The following is a 19,690-nucleotide window of genomic DNA, read 5'->3' on the forward strand; positions in this document are numbered from 1 at the left end:
CAAAGGAAAGAACACTTGAGCCATATAAATATGCCTTTAGGCACTCAGTGCTGGTACCTCCTGTGATATTTTTCTCATTCAGAAATGTATAGCGTCACTGTACTATATGCTATTTCAAGGTAAGACATTTTCAATCTCTCCTGTCAAAGCTTTTTTACTTCATATGAAAAATTTAAAGAGCCACTGGCTTTGGAGAAAGAACAAGCCTGAACAACTTTTTAAATACAGTGCCCAGGGTGCTGAGGTAGAGAAAGAAGTTCTGAATGGTACATCCTACTACCTGGAGTATTTGCTTATTAACCCATCCCTACACAGTTGAAAAGTAGAAATATCCTTTAGGACAGTGACTGGGAACCCTGAAACAACAAGGCTCAGAAATGCTCTCCACAGCTCCACAGCACTAGGATTCCTGGAGATACAGGGTACATCTACATTAGCGATTTAGGGTGCACAACTGGTTCTTTGGTGTGGTGTCTTCCACCCACGCGTGGGAGTCTTCCAGTGAGCACTGATGGACACCATGGGTATGCCCAAAGCAGGTTCCCTCCTCGTGGACCTTTGGGGTCATGGAGCACTGGAGGCAAGCACCAGGCTGTCAATGAGAGCATCCTACTTTCCGTGTGGAACCAGGCCCTCCAGCAATTAGCTCTCTGTGCATGTACTGCTCATACCAAGTGCAGGTAACTGGTACAAACTTCAATGCTAATAAAGAGGCAGTGGGAATGTATGGTCCTTGAATCACATAATCCTGGAACCATGAAGGATTGTAGCAAATCAAGTCCCATCCTTCCCTCTTAGCATCACACCAGGGGACCATCTATCATCAAAAGGATGGGATGTAACTCAGTTCAATCTCTCCAGTTTGCTGGCTAGGATATTTCCCTGAGAAGTCTGAACACAGTACCTTACTTAATGATGATGGATTTGCCATTGCCGTGCCTGTGCTAGAGATTCATCAAAATGACTTCTAGGTTTGGTGACTTTCTTTCATGGATTCTGCTGTAGCTGCCAAAGTGCCTTTCTGGGTTTTCCCTGCCTTCCTTCGTCATAGTGTTTAATCTTAATTTACAAGCTAAGACTTAACTATTGAATAGTGGAACTGAAGGGCCTTGATCTTTCATTTCTATCTGCGTAAGAGAAACATTCACTTCAGAGGTAAGGTTCCAGGTTGAGAAAATAATTTCCAAGTAGTGCTTGTGCTGATATTCCTGTCCCTGCAGACAGGAATAAATAATCTTCTGAATATCTTGAGTGTACACAGTCTCTCTGATTGTTAAGTACCAGGGCCAATTGCTTTAGAGTAAAATTCAGAAGCTGAAGCTTGTGTATCAGTCTTTATACAGGGATGTGGTGTAATGCAGCTAATAAACTACATTCTCTCTTCTAGCAGGGACAGTGCTGCTCACATACTGGTTGCACTTTGTTAAATGCTCTTGTGACCTCAAATCAGATCATTTTTCTTAATTGTGGAGCCAATTATTTTCTGATGTTTTATTGGCATTGTGTTATGCTAATTCTATGGTCCAATGGCATATTTAAGAGACTATAAACATGTTCAGATGTTCTCCCTTGTCAGCTGAAGTAGGTAGTTTTGCAGGATATAAATATAACAAAAAGGCCATTCCACAATAACAGAAAATAACTATCAGAAAGATTATGTGGTACCAATTAAGTGCATGCAAGTAATACAAACAATTTTTTGAGAAAGTACTTGAACCACTACACAAAGAGCATCTGCCTGAAACTAACTAGTTATTTGTCAGGGCTATATCAGCTACCACAGAGATCTTTGCCTTACTAGCTTACTGCATTTCTCCAATGGATTGAATTACATTTTCCAATACATCATTTAGGTAATGAGGTCTCTACTTCCCTGCATTCATATCAGGAGGTAAAACACATTAAACAGTTACTAGGTCTCATGCATTTTGCACTCACTCTATGAACTCAACTTTTCTATACTTCAAGAAGAAGAGACACAGTACACTTATGAGCTAAAGTCACTGTCCTCTATTTATAGAATTTGGAAAGGCAACGTCTCAAGAAAAATGGAAAGCAAAGATTCAGAAATATTTTAAAAAAATCCTACATTTTAGCTGTTAAAATATATGCCAAAAAGGCTCTTTAAGACTAAAAATACTCACAATTTTAAGATTTAACTCTGAATACGGTGATTATTCACCCCTCCCTCCATCCCCCAAAAAAAAAAAAAAAAAAAAAAGCATAGGGACAAAGAAGTAATTACAATGTAAAAGGTACAAATCCATTTCATATTTCAGGACTCATGCCAATTTTAGCTAGCATTTATGAAGTTTTAATGTCTATAGACAAACAGTTTCTGTGAGAATTCTTAGACCTTGCAGCACTCAGTCCGTTTGCCCAAGATTGTATGTATAAAAGACATGATCTGCAATTCTGTAACCTTGTTATTTGTGCTACCACTGTACCACACTGTTTGATGGGAGCATTTCTATTCTTATTTAATCACCAATATTATCACTCCATAAAAGATTGAGCTGGACTGTGCTGCAGTGCTGCTGAACAGTAAAATCAACTAATAATAAATTCAAAGTGAAAGACTAAGCAAAAATCTCTTCTTATAATATTGTAATTAAATTCTGGAAGAATTTAATTTAAATAGTAATTTTAGCATTACAGGGTGGTTTTTTTTTTCATTTACCTAGGAAATTAAAATCAAACAGACGAGCTTGTTCAAAGTTGATTTTTGCATGCCTTACTCTGCAGCGATGACAGTCATTCATGATCCATAGAGACTGAGAGGGTGAAGTGTCAAAGTATTGAGACAAGTGTATAATGTAGTGACAGCCAGGTGTCCCAACATGAACTCAGATTTTGCTGGTCTTGCCAGCACTACAGGTCCCACTCTATTAATCTTTTAACAGCCATAAAAATACTTGACTACTACTGCAAGTTCAAGAGAAGCTGTGGATGCCCTATCCCTGGAGGTGTTCAAGACCAGGCTAGATGAGGCACTGAGCAACCTGGTCTAGCAAGAGGTGTCCCTGCCCATGGCAGTGGGGTTGGAACTGGGTGATCTTTAAGGCCCCTACCAACCCAAACCATTTCGTGATTCTAGAGTAGAAGAGTACAGAGCGAAGGTGCAGTTTTGGGATGGGGGAGAAAAGATGTGGCTTTATCATCTGTCTTTGTTTCTTACTACTTTACTATCATCATTATTATTTGGCGATAAATTAAACTCATTTTCCGCAAGTCAATACTGTTTTATTGACAACAGTAATTGGTAAAATATCTCCCTACCTTGATACACAAGCTGTTTTATTGTATTTTCTCCCCCATCCCAGTGAGAAGGTAGAATGAGCAAGCAGCTGGGTGGCTGTCTGACCCCTAACTGGGGTTATCCCATCACAGTTCATTTGTTACAGACAGTCAGGACCAGAAAATTCTGTTCTTTTTTTGTGCATTTTAAATAGAGATATATTTGGCAATTCTAAACTGTAATTATGTGCAGGTGTGTATACACAAAAACACATATACATTTAGGTTATGCTTTCTGGAAGGGAATATGAAATGTACCCCTTAAGAAAAAGATATGTGAAAAATTCACACCGAAAAAAAAAAAGTCAGGATTAGGATGATAAAGCTTGATTTCTCTAAACACTGGCAGGGGAATGCTGAAGATACTGATACTTGTTGGCTTGACAATTTCATGCTTTTCCTTCTAGAAAGAAAGCATTTACAATTGTGGGTCAGATACTGCAATGGACATGGCACTGAAACATAACACAGGATGAAATTGAGGTTAAAGCTGCAGAACAATACTTGTATTTTTCCACAAAGGAAAAGATCGCACAAAGAGGACAGGAAAGATAAACCTACCACCTCTTCTGTTACTAGTTTCTGCCTCTCATCCACCACCTTACAAAGCTCTGTCCATGCTAGTGAAGCAATATCAGTGCTGCAGCAACTATGGTCGTAGCTTACTTGCTGAAAGACTTCTTAGGATAGCTTCTGCATTAGAGTAGCTGAACTCATAAAGACATCTCTTCAAGCTATCTAGGTTACAACATGGCATCTTACAAGTTAACACGAATGCAATAGCTCTCCATTTCTAAGGATATGAAACACAGGGAAAAAAAGCATTGAAAATATGTGCTAGATATTATTCAAGTGGCAGGAATCCTCAACTCTGAATTGGTAAATTTGCTTAGCCATCTACTTAATAGCAGAAAAAATATGTTGCATTCCTCCTATGCTATATTAGTTGATCAAATCTCCGGGAGAGTTTACATCCCAATACTCCTTGATACCCATTCACAGGCAACTTTTCATCCTATACAAAAAAGTCTAGCTTTCCCGTGAAGGATTTTTTTTCCTCATTTCGTCATTCAACAGCATTACTCTTGACTCCATCATTTTCCTGTTATGTCAATAACAAATAGTTTTCATGTTATGTCATGCTTGATTGCTAACTTTTGCTATTAAATAACAACAAAACCTCTAGGACCTCACTCCAAGGATATAAAAACGTTAAAAAATACTGATGCATGTATACCTCAGAATAATTCCTGAGCAGTGGAGCTATCCCTACCTTATAGGAAAGACAATTGAAATGCAGATTAATTACATTTTTTAAAAAACATATCCTGGTTAATTAGAAGCCTCACAAGGGGAAGAGGAAGCAATTATAAAATCCTGAATCCTCTGTTTCTTGCTTCAACTGCCAGGCCACCTTCCCTTACTGTTTTACTGCACGGTGACATAATTGTCTTTCCCATGAGCATGTTTTGCTTCTATATAAAAGTTCTTTCTCTCAGCTTTATTCACGGGAACTTGTGAAAAATGCAAAGATGGTGAAGAAGAACTGGGGATTAACTTCACCAGAGCCTTCACAGATAGCAGCAATGCATATCCCTTTAGTTACCTGGAGCGTGGAAAGTTGAATCTTTCATTTTACTGCCTCTGGTAACATGGATCACAATGACAGAACCAATGGCACAAGACTTTTGCTTTCCTCATTCCAGTGTTTGACAACCCTCACCATAAGAAAGCTTCCTCTTGTGTTCAGATGTGTTTTAATTTGTGCACATTGCCTCTTGCCCTGCCAGTGAACACTGCCGTCATCAGGCATTTAGACAGATTACCTCCAGCACTGCTCTTCTCCGGCTCAACAACCGTGTAACATTTCTAATTTAAGACTCGGTACATCTGTTATACTGCTGTATACCGAGGTATATCAGTATACTGCTGTTAACTGCAGTCAATGTTTGGATACAAAATAGAAACTGTATTTCATTTTGACTCATTTATCTGAGGTTTGTGGAAATAATTCAGTGCTCTGTTTCAAAAGGTTTTCTGTTGTGATGTAGTAAGTCAATTCTTACATGGCACAGTAAGAATAGTTGCAAGTAAGAGATAAACTGACCTTAAAAAAATAAGCAAACAGTGTGTAATTATGGAACACTTTATAAACAAGTCTACAAATAGATTTATTCTAGATTATACGCCAAATCTTGAATTCTCAAACTGAGCATTTTAATATGCTCACTATATGGTTCACTAATAGGCATTACAATAACACCTGTACCACTCAAGAGCAAAATCAGTATTTTACTACAAAAATCTTATAAATCAGATTAAATCACTACTGTGAAATACTCTCTAAACTCAGAATATACAATACTGCAATACTTAAAAATAAACAAATAATGCGGTCCTCAAAATTAACGCATTTATAAGACAGTTCAGATCCTGCAAGCACAATAGCAAAAAAAAAATAAAATTAGAAAACGAAACCAATCAAACGATAATGCAGACCTTCCAAAAGATTCAGCATCATGGGGGGAAAAGATAATTACTCCACTGGCATTTTTTGTTTTTCAAATAAATGAGTACATTTTACAGTAAGCATGGACAGCTAGCATGGACAGAACAATGTCCTCAGAGGCATGAGGGTGCACGTCTTTCTCAATAAACTGGTATTCTATAAAGGCAGAGTGACTTGGTAAAATCTGGAGATGTCATTTAAAAGAAGCTATAAACTACTGGATTAGTTTTCCTTCAATACCTACCAAAAGCTGTCCAGCAAAGCAGATAAACAAAATGAAGGAAAGCAAGAGAAATGCAGCCCCAAATGAAATTCCAAGAATAGATGTTCTACAAGAAATAAGAAAACATGTATTAATTTATTTGTTACACATTTGTAGCATGATCTTTATTTGTTTATAATGCAGATAATGATACAAAGAAATACCAAGTTGCAATTTTCAAATATGAAAACCAAGGAAAAACAGTTTCAATTCTTACCAGAATGACAAGCCTTTTTCCTGCCATTTTTGATCCCACACATATAAAAAATGAGCTGTCAAAAATAACACCACTGAGTTTTGTTTTGTTTTTATTTTTATTTTTTTCCTCAAGGAATACTGGCTTTGGTTTTATCTCTAACTTTGCAAAATTATTATCATGGGTAGATACTAATTTTCATATAAATAATTTAAATGGCAGAGTGAATTAACAGCACCAAGGTTGTGTTTTATTTGCTTTTAAAAGGCTCTGTTCAAGAACCTTACTGCTGTATTTTTTGTAGTTGATATAAGAAGAGTCTGCTAGATTTACAAAATAATTTTGTCGTGGTAATGTACCTTTCCCTTAAAGGTAGGAAAAGAAACAGCAGGGAGCAATGATGTCCAGTTTTCAGTGTCTTGTAGCTACAGCCTGTGGCATCTGTCTTATCTGAGATACTACTGTGTCTCTGTCAACAAGGTCCCTAATTGCATGAATGGGTTTCATGAATTTAACACCTCTGAAACCTCAATTTTTTTTATCAAATTTGACTGGCTGGCCAGTCGATTCTGAAGCATCAGAGGACAGGCAGCATGATAGGAAGGAAGACTAAACACCATGAAGAAAAGAAAAAAGAACAGATTTAAAATAATAATTAAAAAAAAAAAATTTAAAAATCATATAAAACAACTGAATAATCTACATGCTTCCTGAAATCATCCTTACTCAACATTCCTAATAATTCTTTTCATGTATACTATATAGTAGTCTATATGTAAATATATAGCTAGTCTAGCCAAAATGCTAGGACTCAGTAAACAGAAAAAGGGATACAGAAAGAATCTGTGCATGTATGCATGCTGCAGATGTGGAAATCTCTGTATATGAATACCACAGCAGAGCATAAGTGCTCCGCCAGGAACTATATGAGAGCTACTTAGCATGGCTGCCTAGGGAAAGAAGTAGTTGGACGTAATTACATTTAATGCATGCCAAGAGGAGATGAGAAGCTCTAGACCAACTAAGTTGTTCAAGGAAAAGAACCAGACATTGTCATGAAGACCCTCACCTGAGTGTCTACTTTCAGCTTTAACCACAGATATGGCATTTTTTGTAAAATTTGAAAATATCTCTCAGCTACTTTTAGCCCCAGCAAATATCTTATTTTAGCAAACATTTTTTTGCTAGAAATATCGGCATGATGATTTTGAAATAAACTTTATATCCCTTGCTTTTTCCACAAATATAATAAATACATTTTAAGCTAGTTCCCCCATAAACCTATGATTCAGAGTTAAAATATATTCTTAATAAAAGGATACATCTGTGTTCTTTAGAAATGATGTGAATTCAAATATATATATTTTTGAAACTCTAATACTAAAAATTTAGGAGTAGAACTCCATGTATCAGTTTCCTTGGATTATGTACAAATATTGGAAAAAAAATTTGATCCATTTTAATAACACTTATAGAAACTGTTTTAGAAAAAAATAGAAACTTCAAAAATGAATTTGATGCTTTATTGCTGTCATTGAAAGCAATTTATGAGCTTCCCTGCCAATCCTACAGAGAACCTCCTATATGCTAAGTATTCACCAATTTTTGTGTTAATGTGAACAGCTGGTGAATAACAAACAACTGGCAGTTCACGACATATATTCACCTTGAAATTATGTTTCCTTTAGAAATTATTTGAAAATCATTATTGCTTTTGAGTACATGTTCTCGGAGAATTTCTCATTAAGACATTACGTTTTACATCAACATACATAAAACTAGCTTCTTTCTACCCTATAGAATTGTAAATCCAGCAAGCAACGGAAGAGGTGAAAGAAAATGAATTAACTAACAGGCAGTCTTTTTTATTATATACATTATATACATTAGCACTCCTCCTCATATCTGTCCTTCAGTAAGATGCACGTTCCTGCATTTCAAACTATTGCTATACTTTCTCTGATGCAAAGCATACGGAAAAGGAAGTTGCACATCTTAGGAAATGATTCAGCCCAAGAATAGGCTTGTGAGATATGTTTGGAGTGCATCCTTGTAGAAGACATGAAGGTATTACTGAGAGAAACTTGAGAGCAAAGGAAATAAAATGAACATATAAGCTTATGCAGAGTACTTAATCCTGGGGCAACAGACAAGAACAGAAGTCTTTGTAGCTGTTTTGAATGTATTGTCACTGGTTGATGTTAGCAGGGTGGCACAAGAAATCACTTGGGAAAGTGAACCAGACTCTTAATTATTGGGACAAAGAAAAGGACTGGGGATAGGAAAAAAAGAAAAATGGTGGCTTAGAATCCAGAGGGGTGAGTACAAGGAAAAAATAGTTGTAAGCTTTTTTGCTCCCCACTCCCCCTTCTTTTCTGGGAACGACTTGCGTTGCAGTTGGGCTGAACTGAAAGAGTTCATGTTGCTCCTAGAAGGAGTGACATGGGATGAAGATGTTATAATGGGAAGCAAAACACTAAAAATTAAGAGCCCACATAAATAAACCTCATTTGATGAAGTGCACGAACATGTACTTACTTTTTGTCACTGTCACATTACAAAAACAATACAGGTCTTTACAGTAAACTAATTTGCCTTTATTGTGCCGAGTCATCAAATGAAGTCACCAAATGCATTCCATTGACTGATGTAGGTGAACTACTTTGTCAGAAGCATACTTGGGGTCCCCTAGGCAGTTAATTTTTCACCTGCCTCTTCCTGTGCTCCAAGAAATGCCCTCATTTCTGAAAGGTCTGTTCTCTACTACAGCACCTTGCTGGAACTCTGATGGGACAAGCCTTTACAATAACCTACACAGGGACAGAGTCTAAAACTGAGGAAATAACAAAAGAACTTCCAAGGCTTGAGATAGTTACAAGTCTAAGTGTCTTTCCATATTTTTCTGGTTTTATCAGTACAAATCTGTTCTGAATAATTAATTTTTATGAGGCAGTATGAGATTGGAAAAAAAAAATCTATTTGCACATACTTGTCTCTCTCATTGGTAACACTTTAATTGAAAAATAAAGATTCATTATGAAGATATAGATACTGAAAAATTGAGAAGAAAATGTATTCTTTCTACACTTCTGTAACTTTCAGGAAAATATGTGACCAATTGTACATGTACCTTAATAGGACATAAATTTCCTTAGCTTGCCCTGAAATTAACATTCATGTTTTCAACTTTTTGACCATAAATTCTCTTGAGGTGATAGAATCATAATGAAGCAATTACAAATGACAATTATAGAAGACAGTAATAATTTTGTACCTTTTTTTGGTGTCTAACAGTAGCCATTTCTTTTTTGATTTGGCTGATGCCATTGATGCATTCAATGACTATGCAGACTAACTGCACAGTGGTTTCTTTATTAGTAAAAAATCATGTAAGTGAATTTCATTTTGTTGTCGTCATTGTTTGATTGGTTGTTTTGGGTTTTGTTTTTTAATCAGATACAGCAGAAATAGCCAGTGATGGTGTCTTTTTTTTCTTTTATAACGTCTCAAATTTTACACATCTGACTTCAGATTAAGTTTTTAATTACATCCTTTTCTCTTGAGAAATACATTTGTGTCTGATTGGAATACCATGTTAAGGCCTAACCATCTTCAAGGGCTACAACAAGATGTCTGTTAGCTTGTCATGATTCAGAACAAAAGGACATAATTTATTCAAAATAGCAGCTTCAGAGAGAAGACTTGGAAAGAACTTAAATGTTGCCTCAAACAAAATCCCTACTCATATAGCACAATAAGTATTTGCTGGTCAATAGATAGGTATTTTCATCAGTTCAGCAGTCTGAATTTCAAAAAATAACACTATCAATTTCATGTCAGTTGACTTTTTCTCTAAATAAAGAAGGTGGGATTACTGTGAATTACCAGAGATAATTTCTGTCACCTGGTAAACAAAGAAGGCTAAAAAGCTACCAAAGGCCTGTTCTGAGGAAATGTCATGATCAACATCTGTGGTCACTGTAACATCACAATAAAGATTCCTTACAATACTTAAAACACTTGTTACAACACACTGTTTACTTGCTTAAATTTACATTAACTACTTTTTGTGAAGGGTTTTTTTGTTTTGTTTTGTTTTTGTTTTTTAATGAAAACACCACATCAGTTTCTAGACCCCAGGAAAAATAAAACATTAATAATTTCAGCCTTGCAATAAATGTCTCATGATCTTGGAGATATTACTTATGTATTTGCAACCTGCTGGATGTAACTCACTATAAGGTATCTCCAAATCAACTTTAAAGCAGCAGGTGGTATACCTGCACAGAAATCAATAATATTACACTGCTGCAAAACCAGATTAATGGAATAGTGGATCGATAAAACCCAATGACAGATGCAGTTTTTCTCTCTGTCTTCATTAAATCACCATTTAAAAATTCCAAGAATTTTTAGAAGAAAAAGGCTGAACAGAACTTTAAACTAAACTATAATGTATGGTGGTTGGGTTTTTTGTTTGTTTGCTTGTTTGTTTGCTTTTCTTCTCCTTTCTGGAAGGAAATTATGTTTGTAGCACTCGAGTCCATTTGATTTAAGTTACATTTGTGATGATTTTGTACAACATTTTTTTTCAATTGAAGAACCCCAAATTGCCACAAGAGTTACTAACTGCCTAGCATTTGCTCCTGGTGTTAATATTGCTTCTTAATTGCAAATGAGTAGAATAGCCATGAGTTCCTGGTTTACAGCTGTGCAGAAAAAAAAAAAAGCTTATATCTAATTTTTATAGGATTTTTAAAATAAAGGTTGAAAGTAGGAAAAAAAAGCAAAAGTGTTACTTTCATTACACTACAGAATGCTTTCATAAGACAATAAATAAATACACTCCAATAAGCAACTCAAGTAAAATTATAATATACTGAAGATAATTTTACTATCCAAAAATACAATTACGCACACCAGTGAATTTTCTGCTCTTCATTTTTTTTTAATTTGCAACACCCCCAGAGTTTTTCTGCGGAGTTGCAGACGTTTGTATAATACCTTGCTTTTCTGAGTTCCATTTTTGTGTCTTTTAAATTAACTCACAGAGCCCTTAAAGCTGAACGCCATTTGTGTTAGTAATATCTAATTTTACACTCTCGCTTTTACAATTTAATAAGCAGATTTATGAAAGGACCAAAATTAATTTACATTTCAGTAATGAAAATAATAAATCATATGTATCTTTTGCCCTGATGTTAAAAAGAGATCATGTAATATGCTTTTACAAGTTGTAGGACACTTTCCTTAGTTGAATATAGTTCCCAAGTGTTCACTAATTTCATGTATCTGATACATTTTAATGAGCTACACAATTGGTTCAAGAGACTTAATAAGGATACAGTAAAATGAGCATCTAACTACATATACGAAAGGTTATAAAGCTAAATTCATTTTCATGACTGAAATCAAAACACTAAAAACAGTCATAAGCCATAATGTTAGAAGGCACTAGTTAGATCCAAGTTTAATTTTTGTTGTAACACTAACAAAGAAGTTCCCTGAGTAAATTCCTGTACTAATCAAAATAAGAGTTTGTAAAATACATTCACTGTGCAAAAGGACAAATGAAATTAGTCATCAACTTTAATTTTGTGGTAACGATGCCTTAAGTCAGACTGAAGCATATGCTGCTTCAGGATACTGCTGAACTCTAGTGTCTTCGAGACATTAGAAACTAGTTGGGAAAACCTTTGCAAAGAAAACACTATAACGTCTGAAGAGAAATCTGTAAAACTTTATACATGTTATAAAATAAGTCTGCAGTATGAAAAGTCGATTTATAATGACCTAACAGTTCCTTCTGGCTTTGAATTCACATGTAAGTACTACAACACAAGACTAATCCATCAACTGATGTTATAAAAACTACTCCCAAAAGCACTACACAGGAGAAAATACTAGGTCTGAAGAAATACTGTATCACAGAGAATATACAGTGTTGGCTTTGGAAGCAATTGCTATAAAACTAATATCAACTACCCATTATATAAACAATCAACAGCAAAATTCCATTTTAAGAAATCTAATAATATCTTATTTATTGGAACTGTCTTCAATTTTTCTCAGACTTTTTAGAATATGCACAAATAGAAAGAACAGCTGATTTATATGTGCAAGTATAAAGTAGCTCACCATTTTTCCCATCATCTCATACAAATAAATTCTGATGGCAATAATTATTCCATCAATTGATTATATTTAGTTTTAAAAAGAGACACTTTACAAATAGTAATGCAATTTTTATGCAGAATAGAGCACTACCACCACAGTAATATGTTAAACAGAACTAATTAATCACAGCCCCAATTCTGCAATCCATTTCATCCCCCTTTTAAGCCCAATACTCACACTTATTTTACATATAGTTGTAGTCTTACAAACTTACAGGTTGTTTTACATTTTTTGCACATATGAATTTCATTACTCTCATGATTACACATCTTTAAATTCAAATAGAAAAACTAAAAATTTAAATAAAAATTTTATTAAAAATGTTTAATAAAAACTAAATATTTGACACCAACATTTGGGCACCAAGCTATGACAGTGTTTAAAATTAGAAACAAGCATAACATTGAACATGGCCTAAAATCCTCAGCTTTCTCTGTACAACTTCATTTCCATAAATTGACCTCTGTCATCTGACAATTCAAAAATGTTTTACTTATACATGTATGTATATAATATATATTATATATTTTTTTTACTTTAATAACCAAATAAACATAGGAATGAATACATGTTAAATACCACTTACTTTGGCAATACCAGAATCTGTACAACAAAAATGCAGAAGAATATGAGACAGGCACAAGTCACATAATACTTAAATGCAGGCAGAGTAGTTGCTCTATACTGGAAAAAGAATGAGTAAATGTTAAGAACACAATTTCCAAAGCAGATAAAACATCACCCAACTGAAATTCCAGTTAAAGATGCACATACGCGTATACTGATGTAAGCAACAGTAAATTTCATGTTGTTCAATGACTATCATATCCACTTACACAGGGGAAAGGATTATCATGCATAGTAGTGAATCCTCTCATCTCTTGAAGGACAGCTTAAATAGCCATGTGAAATGGTTTGCTTTTTCCCCTCCTCACATCAGGACTATCTCAAATTCATCATAAAAAATTTAATTAAAAAAGAAAAGTGAGAGCACTTTTATTTTTAAGAATGGCTGACCACGCTTACACAATTTCTCAGTCATTAATTCCCCAAATTGTTTTTCATCTATTAGTAAATATAAATGGGCTGAAGCAGTTATAAGGAACTGCAACTGACATTAATACATAGAAACTTCTGAGAACATGAAGCAACACAGTGTAAACTGCTACAGCTTTGTATAACATTTATTTTTCCAACAGCAGAGCTAGCAATCATACTGATATTTACTGAGGTTATGTTATATTACTTCAATGAAAATATTTTATCTCTGCATTAAAAGGCCTTATGTGTCCACTGATACTAGTAAACACTTGATATCAATGGGACAGAGTCAGTTTAATCTGTTTTGTCATGACACAAAAAACTATTTATGAATCTCTAATTAGCCTGTCTGGAAACATAAGAATTAACCAATGAAATATTTATTAGAAGAGTTGAGTTGTTCTGTTATTTGAGACAGATAAATCTAGGATCGAAACCAACAAAGTACTCAAAATGACCAAAGCACTGGTTCTAGTGAAGTTACTTACCCTACAGAAGTTGTTTCAAAGTCTAAGAGCTTAAGATTTGATTATTTAAAAAAAATAAAATAATACATATCAAAGATTATTTTCACAAAGTGTTCAGCACACAAACCTCATAAAATAGAAAGTGTGTGAGCTGTGCTTTCTAAATGCAAACATGCAGCTGTGTCTTTGTGCTTAGTGCCAAGTTCTGCCCTTCATGCTGGCGCACTGAACTTTATATGAACATGAAGTTCAGGTTAGTAACCCAAGAGCTCTTTTTCAGTTTTGAATTCTGTGAGATATTAATAGTAATTCTTGCTATATGCCTAACTGAATTCCAAGGCACCAATATGACTATGCTTGATGGGTATTCTTGCAGCAAATGTCATTGTTCCTCCTATTGAGTAAGTTTATTATATCTTGGTCTCTTCCAACAGTTTTGGACTTGGAGTTGCTGCTAAAATCTCAAAAAAATCCAACACACTTGTAAACTCATTTCACACTTCTCCAGCCATTTCTCAACAAAGTCAGGCAACTCACTCCTTAGGTTAAATAATTATTTCTTTATTACCTGCAGGACCTGAAAAGTTGCTGTTTAAATCAAAATCAAGCTTCCTACTGAGTTCTTTAAAGTCAAGATTGGACTAGTGAGTCATTAAAAGGCAGTGAAGAAAGATCTTAAAAAGCCATCTCTGAAAAGAACAATTAGTTTTGTGTCACACCATAGCATTCTACAGTCAAAAAGAGATTAGACTTCTACAGGGAGCATCTATACAGCCAAATAACTCAGCTCCCTGATTTTCTCCCAAGTCCCGATTCCCTCATTGTCTGAAGTGGTTTGCTCTCAAGTTCTTCTTTAGAATTAATCAGTTAGTACAGTCCACATTGAAATCTGAATGTGCTCCTATCTTTCATCCATTCAGCGCACTCTCTAAACACTGGGTGAAACCATAGCAGGTCTTGCCTCTTCTCTCTATACAGCCTCAACAAGTCTTGAAAGCTTTATCACCATAAGGCATTGCCAAGGTCATACAACACAGGCCTTTGGCAGCCTACCATAAGAACTCTATTCTGCTGAGCTGTGAGAGAACATTAAAATTCTTTCAGATGCTTTGAACTGAAAGACACCTGCAAAAATGATTTATTTTGTCTTTGGAACATATGTAGGACCCAGAGGATGTTTGCGCCTTTGATATGCAGTATGGTAGTGCTTCCCCTACCACTTTCTTACCAGGTTCACTCATTTATACAGCCATATGTGGTCAAACTTACCTCTTCCCTGAGGGACACCATAACTGCTTAGCTATTTGCTGTCTTATGCTTATTGGGAAGGGGAAAAATGGAGCTCTCTAGTCTTTCTGCTGAAGATGTGTCAGCATGTTGAAACACACTTAAGCTCCACAAGGCCATTAAACAACAAGAATAAAGGCCTGACTTCCTAGGCTAGTGGTCACAAGAGTCACCTAAAATGGAGGAAACCTTCATTTTGACCATTACTTCAAGGACTGCAAACAGTACCATTTACCTCACCTGCAAATGCGTCTCAAACATGTTTTATAAAATATATTAGTCATAAGAACATTTACTGTATTGCATCCAAGACATCCTAGGCGTTTTTCTTAAATAATATTTACAGTATTGTTTCTCTGAAATGACTGTGAGCATCAAGTGCATATGAAGAAAACTAATGATAAACTGAAATTATTGCAAGACTATTGCTACTAGAGGTGGAGTCTTTGGGACATGGCAAAAGGAAAAAAAGAGAAATGGTTGAGTTTGATAAATGCCTTTCAAGTATGTAGGTAATGGAACATAAGAATTTTTTGCTCCAGTTACACCAAATCTGGATCATCAAACCTCCTCTCACCTCTATGTGTACCACTCTGAAAAATTCAAGAAATTCTAGTGAACTGCAGAGCACCACAAAAATTGCCCTGCGACATGAAAGCAGTGCGTAATATCATACTCAAAACATTTCTACTGCAAATGAGGTAGAATATTAATCATAAGTTTTAAGCAGTTCTCATTGCAGGAGGGGTGCTGTGGCTATGGTTGCTTACAAAAGCAAGGTACACAGGCCTCACTTAGGATCAGGCAAAGAAGGAATCCATTGTGAACTTGCAGTGAAAATAACTTACTTCTTTTTCCAGAGTCTTATTGTAGAAAAGAAGTGATATTCTTTGAATGTCTTCAGATTTAAGCCACTGCCTAGAAAAGGAAATATAAAACATCATAACTGATACAAGAATCAAGTAGTCCTGTCTTTTTATATCACTGAAATGCAGTAAAACAAGAAAATAACTGTGAAGAAAGCAAGTTCTTTTGTCTTGAAACTTATATGGTGAATTGCACTGAGAGTAGAAAAGGATACTACAAATCTCCACTCCATTTACATGTAGATTTCTATTGTTAACGTACATATCAAACAAAAGTTCATATGAGCCATTTTTCTGTGTATCATTCCCAAAGACAATCAAGGGAAACATTTACATGATACAATTCTCACACTGACATACCACTGGTATCCAAAATACCATAGTACTACAATGTGCAGAATAGAACCTGAGATAAAATGAAATCCTTTGCAAGTTACTTATAAAAAGGATATTGTTACAATATGCAAGAATGGCAGGCAAATTATACTCCTATTTGAAAAGAGAAATTAAAAATTATTATTAAAGAAAGGTGGAGTGATTTTGTCTTTGAGATGTATTAGTATATGGACTATGACCATGTACTCTAGAGGTAGATTTTGACCTTTTTACTGATTATAAGGACTTCTTCCCTGCTCAATGATGAGAAATACAGAATAGAACAAGTACTTGCAGTGAAATGACAAACCTATTTTAAAAGGAGTGAATCTTGACAAAAGCTTGATATAACTTTTAGAAAATCAAATGTTCTAATATGAAAGTCCACATTTATTTTAATGGACACTTGAAAAGAAACAGAATATTAAAATTTCAAGAGGTTACATTGCTTCAGTCTCAAGGGGACTAAACAAACTTGAGAAAACTATTTAAACACTCTACTTCTGTGAACTTATAATATTTGAGCTTGAACACTAATAACTGGGCTTGAGATTTTTTTTGCAACCTTTCCAGCAATAACTTTAAATTAGACTCTAAGCTACTACTGTATCTAATGCCTTCTAAATAAAAGGGAATGTCTCAGTTGAGAGACTGCAATGCAGACGGATAGCAGCAATGAACCACAATGGAAAACATCCTAAATTAGAATCTCAGGAGAACAGGAGAGGAGAAAGTGGGTTGTAAGCTATTAGTTTTGACTTGTGAATTCTAAAATATTTGTCTCCTTGCCTGGGAGACTCCTTCTGTTCCTATCCAATCAGTTTCAATATAAAAAGGTGAAAACATCTTCAGTACAAAATATGTTTAATTCAAACATATTTTCCAGTTTGATCCAAAATGCCTCACATTTATGTCTGATTGTAGCTAGGATTGTGAGTAGAAACAGGTAGGACAGGCTGTTGTACATATAGCAACATTTTGTTGAGGTCCAGCTGTAGTCTTCTACAGAAAAAAAGTCAGTCAGAATCTCCAGGAACCAGGAAGAAAGAAAAAGAAACATGACATCTACCGCAGAAGGGTGAGCAAGACTCAGACAAAAGGCTCTGTGGGATTAAAAGCAAATAAGTAGGCAAAGGAACAGCCAGAACTGAGAGAAAGCAGGAGAGCCAGCAGAAGGATTCAGTAGGAACTAAGAGGTCTGAGATGAGGGACAGAGTGCAGCAGAGACAAATAGAAGTAGAGAATAAGCATAGAGAATAAGCAAAGGTAAGGGCTTTTTGGCATAGAGACAAGGCTGCAAAATTCTGCCTGACTCCCTGATGAGCATAAACCGTACCAAAGTATCTGCAAGGATATGGGAATATGCCACCTGGGAAGCTAAACATCAAATTTGTTTTCAGATTCTTTTGCAGTTCAAGGATCAACACAGACAGACACTTGACTTCTACCCGTATCCACAGGGGCACCTGGTTAGGCCCTTGTCTGGTAGACAATGTGTGTGCAGATCACAGCAGCCATTGTGACTTAGACAAAAAATAGAGAATGTGTCTCTTTAACAAAGTAACCTATTTATCAAATAGCAAAATAACTTTACTTTATCTTCCTCTAGGAATATATTTAGATTACTGTCTCTCCACCACACGTTCTGCAAAAATCCCCTAACCACCAAGCATAACAAAGGCTTCTCAACCCCTCCTGTGCACTTCATGCACTTCACAGCCAGGAACACCATGTTCAAGGTGCTGGGAAAAGAAACACTGGAGAAAAGTGATGTTACACCCTTACAGCTAAGGCACTCAGCTGACAGAGAGAAGCTGAGCATATGTATCTTTAGTACTAACTGTTAACAACTGGGCAAGCAATGTCCAAAGACCCACATATAATGACCATTCGCTTGTGACCAGTTACTTTTTCCAGAGAATGACACCGGGTAAAGAACCATGATGGGGATAAAAGAGTCAGACCTTGCTGATAGGCCAGGATCAAAGAAACAATGGCTCTGTACTATAAATGTTCTTTTTTGTTGTTGTTGTTTTGTTTGTTTGTTTGTTTTTTGTTGTTGTTGTTTTGTTTGTGTTTTGTTTTGTTTTGTTTTGTTTTTTTAATTATTTTATGCATTTTCCTAATTAAAAATAAAAGCAAGATTAAAAGAATAGTAACTTTCATATCGTATTTTATGTGCTATAATGTTTTTTCTTCTTTCAGCCATAGACCCATTTGTTATACAATCCAAGCTTTACACTTAAAAACACATAAAAATACAAGTTGCCTCACAGATTTTCTTGAATATTTGCTTTTTTGATTTACAGAATGCAAAAAGTTTAGCTTTAAAACCACTCCTTTAGTTTAGCTGATAATAGTATTTTCCTTTTACAGCTGAGAAACAAGTAAAAAAGAAGCAAAATTACAAAACAACAAAAAAGTGACTAATTTAATGTCCCAGATATGTGACTTTTTTTTTTAATCTGTTTTTTTTTTTTTTTCTTTTCTGAGTACTTAGCATTCACAAAGTTAAAATATTATTTAATTAACTTGCTGTTTGGGGAATAAACACTTTTGATATATTTTTTTTCATATACCCAATCAAATAATCTAGCTTAAGGGATTCATTCATCAAATTAATAGAGAGGGAGGTAGATAATTCAATTTTGGAAGGTGGCATTCAGCCTCTTTGATCTGTGAGATCATTCCTAACCCATCTGCAGTTCCCTGTGTAATTCACAAAAGAACTGAAACTTTTGCAGCAATTCATTTTATCACACAAACCTTTTTTATCCTTAAGTTTCTCTGAATTTTATGTACTAATTAGGTAAGATACAGATTCTTTGAGATAAAAGACGGTGTGATTATGATAGAATCACAGAAGTGTTGAGGTTGGAAGGAACCTCTGGAGATCATCTGGTCCAACCCCCTGCTCAAGCAGTGCCACCCTAGAGCAGGTTACCCAGGGAATAACTATAGTTTATCTTAATGCATACATACAAGATATTATACTTTTGACATCAGACTTTCATTTTAAAGCCCAATTATCAGAGGAAGTGTACCTAAAGACACAGAAAAGCTGTCAAAAGTTGTACAACTGTTTTAGGCAAGTATAGCATAATCAGAAAGGCTTTGCCTACCAGATGATCTCTTTCACTGTATTCTTTGTATGACCTATAACTATCAATAACATTTTCTATAAATAATAACTGAAACATATTATATTTTCCT

The 19,690-nt window shown here is 35.1% G+C and overlaps 1 protein-coding gene across 3 annotated transcripts in view; it reads right to left on the reverse strand.

The window, feature by feature from the left end:
- ADCY2 (adenylate cyclase 2) overlaps window positions 1-19,690 on the reverse strand; it is a 202,890-nt gene that overhangs the window by 39,460 nt on the left and 143,740 nt on the right. For all 3 annotated transcript variants that reach the window (XM_084510129.1, XM_084510130.1, XM_084510131.1), the window contains 3 exons: window positions 16,085-16,154; window positions 13,028-13,125; window positions 6,051-6,135 (listed from right to left, as the gene is read on the reverse strand). In XM_084510129.1, coding sequence (XP_084366255.1) covers window positions 6,051-6,135; window positions 13,028-13,125; window positions 16,085-16,154 — 253 coding nt within the window. The remainder of the gene's footprint in view (window positions 1-6,050; window positions 6,136-13,027; window positions 13,126-16,084; window positions 16,155-19,690) is intronic.

The sequence above is a fragment of the Aythya ferina genome (genome assembly GCF_964211825.1).
Source record: "Aythya ferina genome assembly, chromosome: 2".
Lineage (NCBI taxonomy): Eukaryota > Metazoa > Chordata > Aves > Anseriformes > Anatidae > Aythya > Aythya ferina.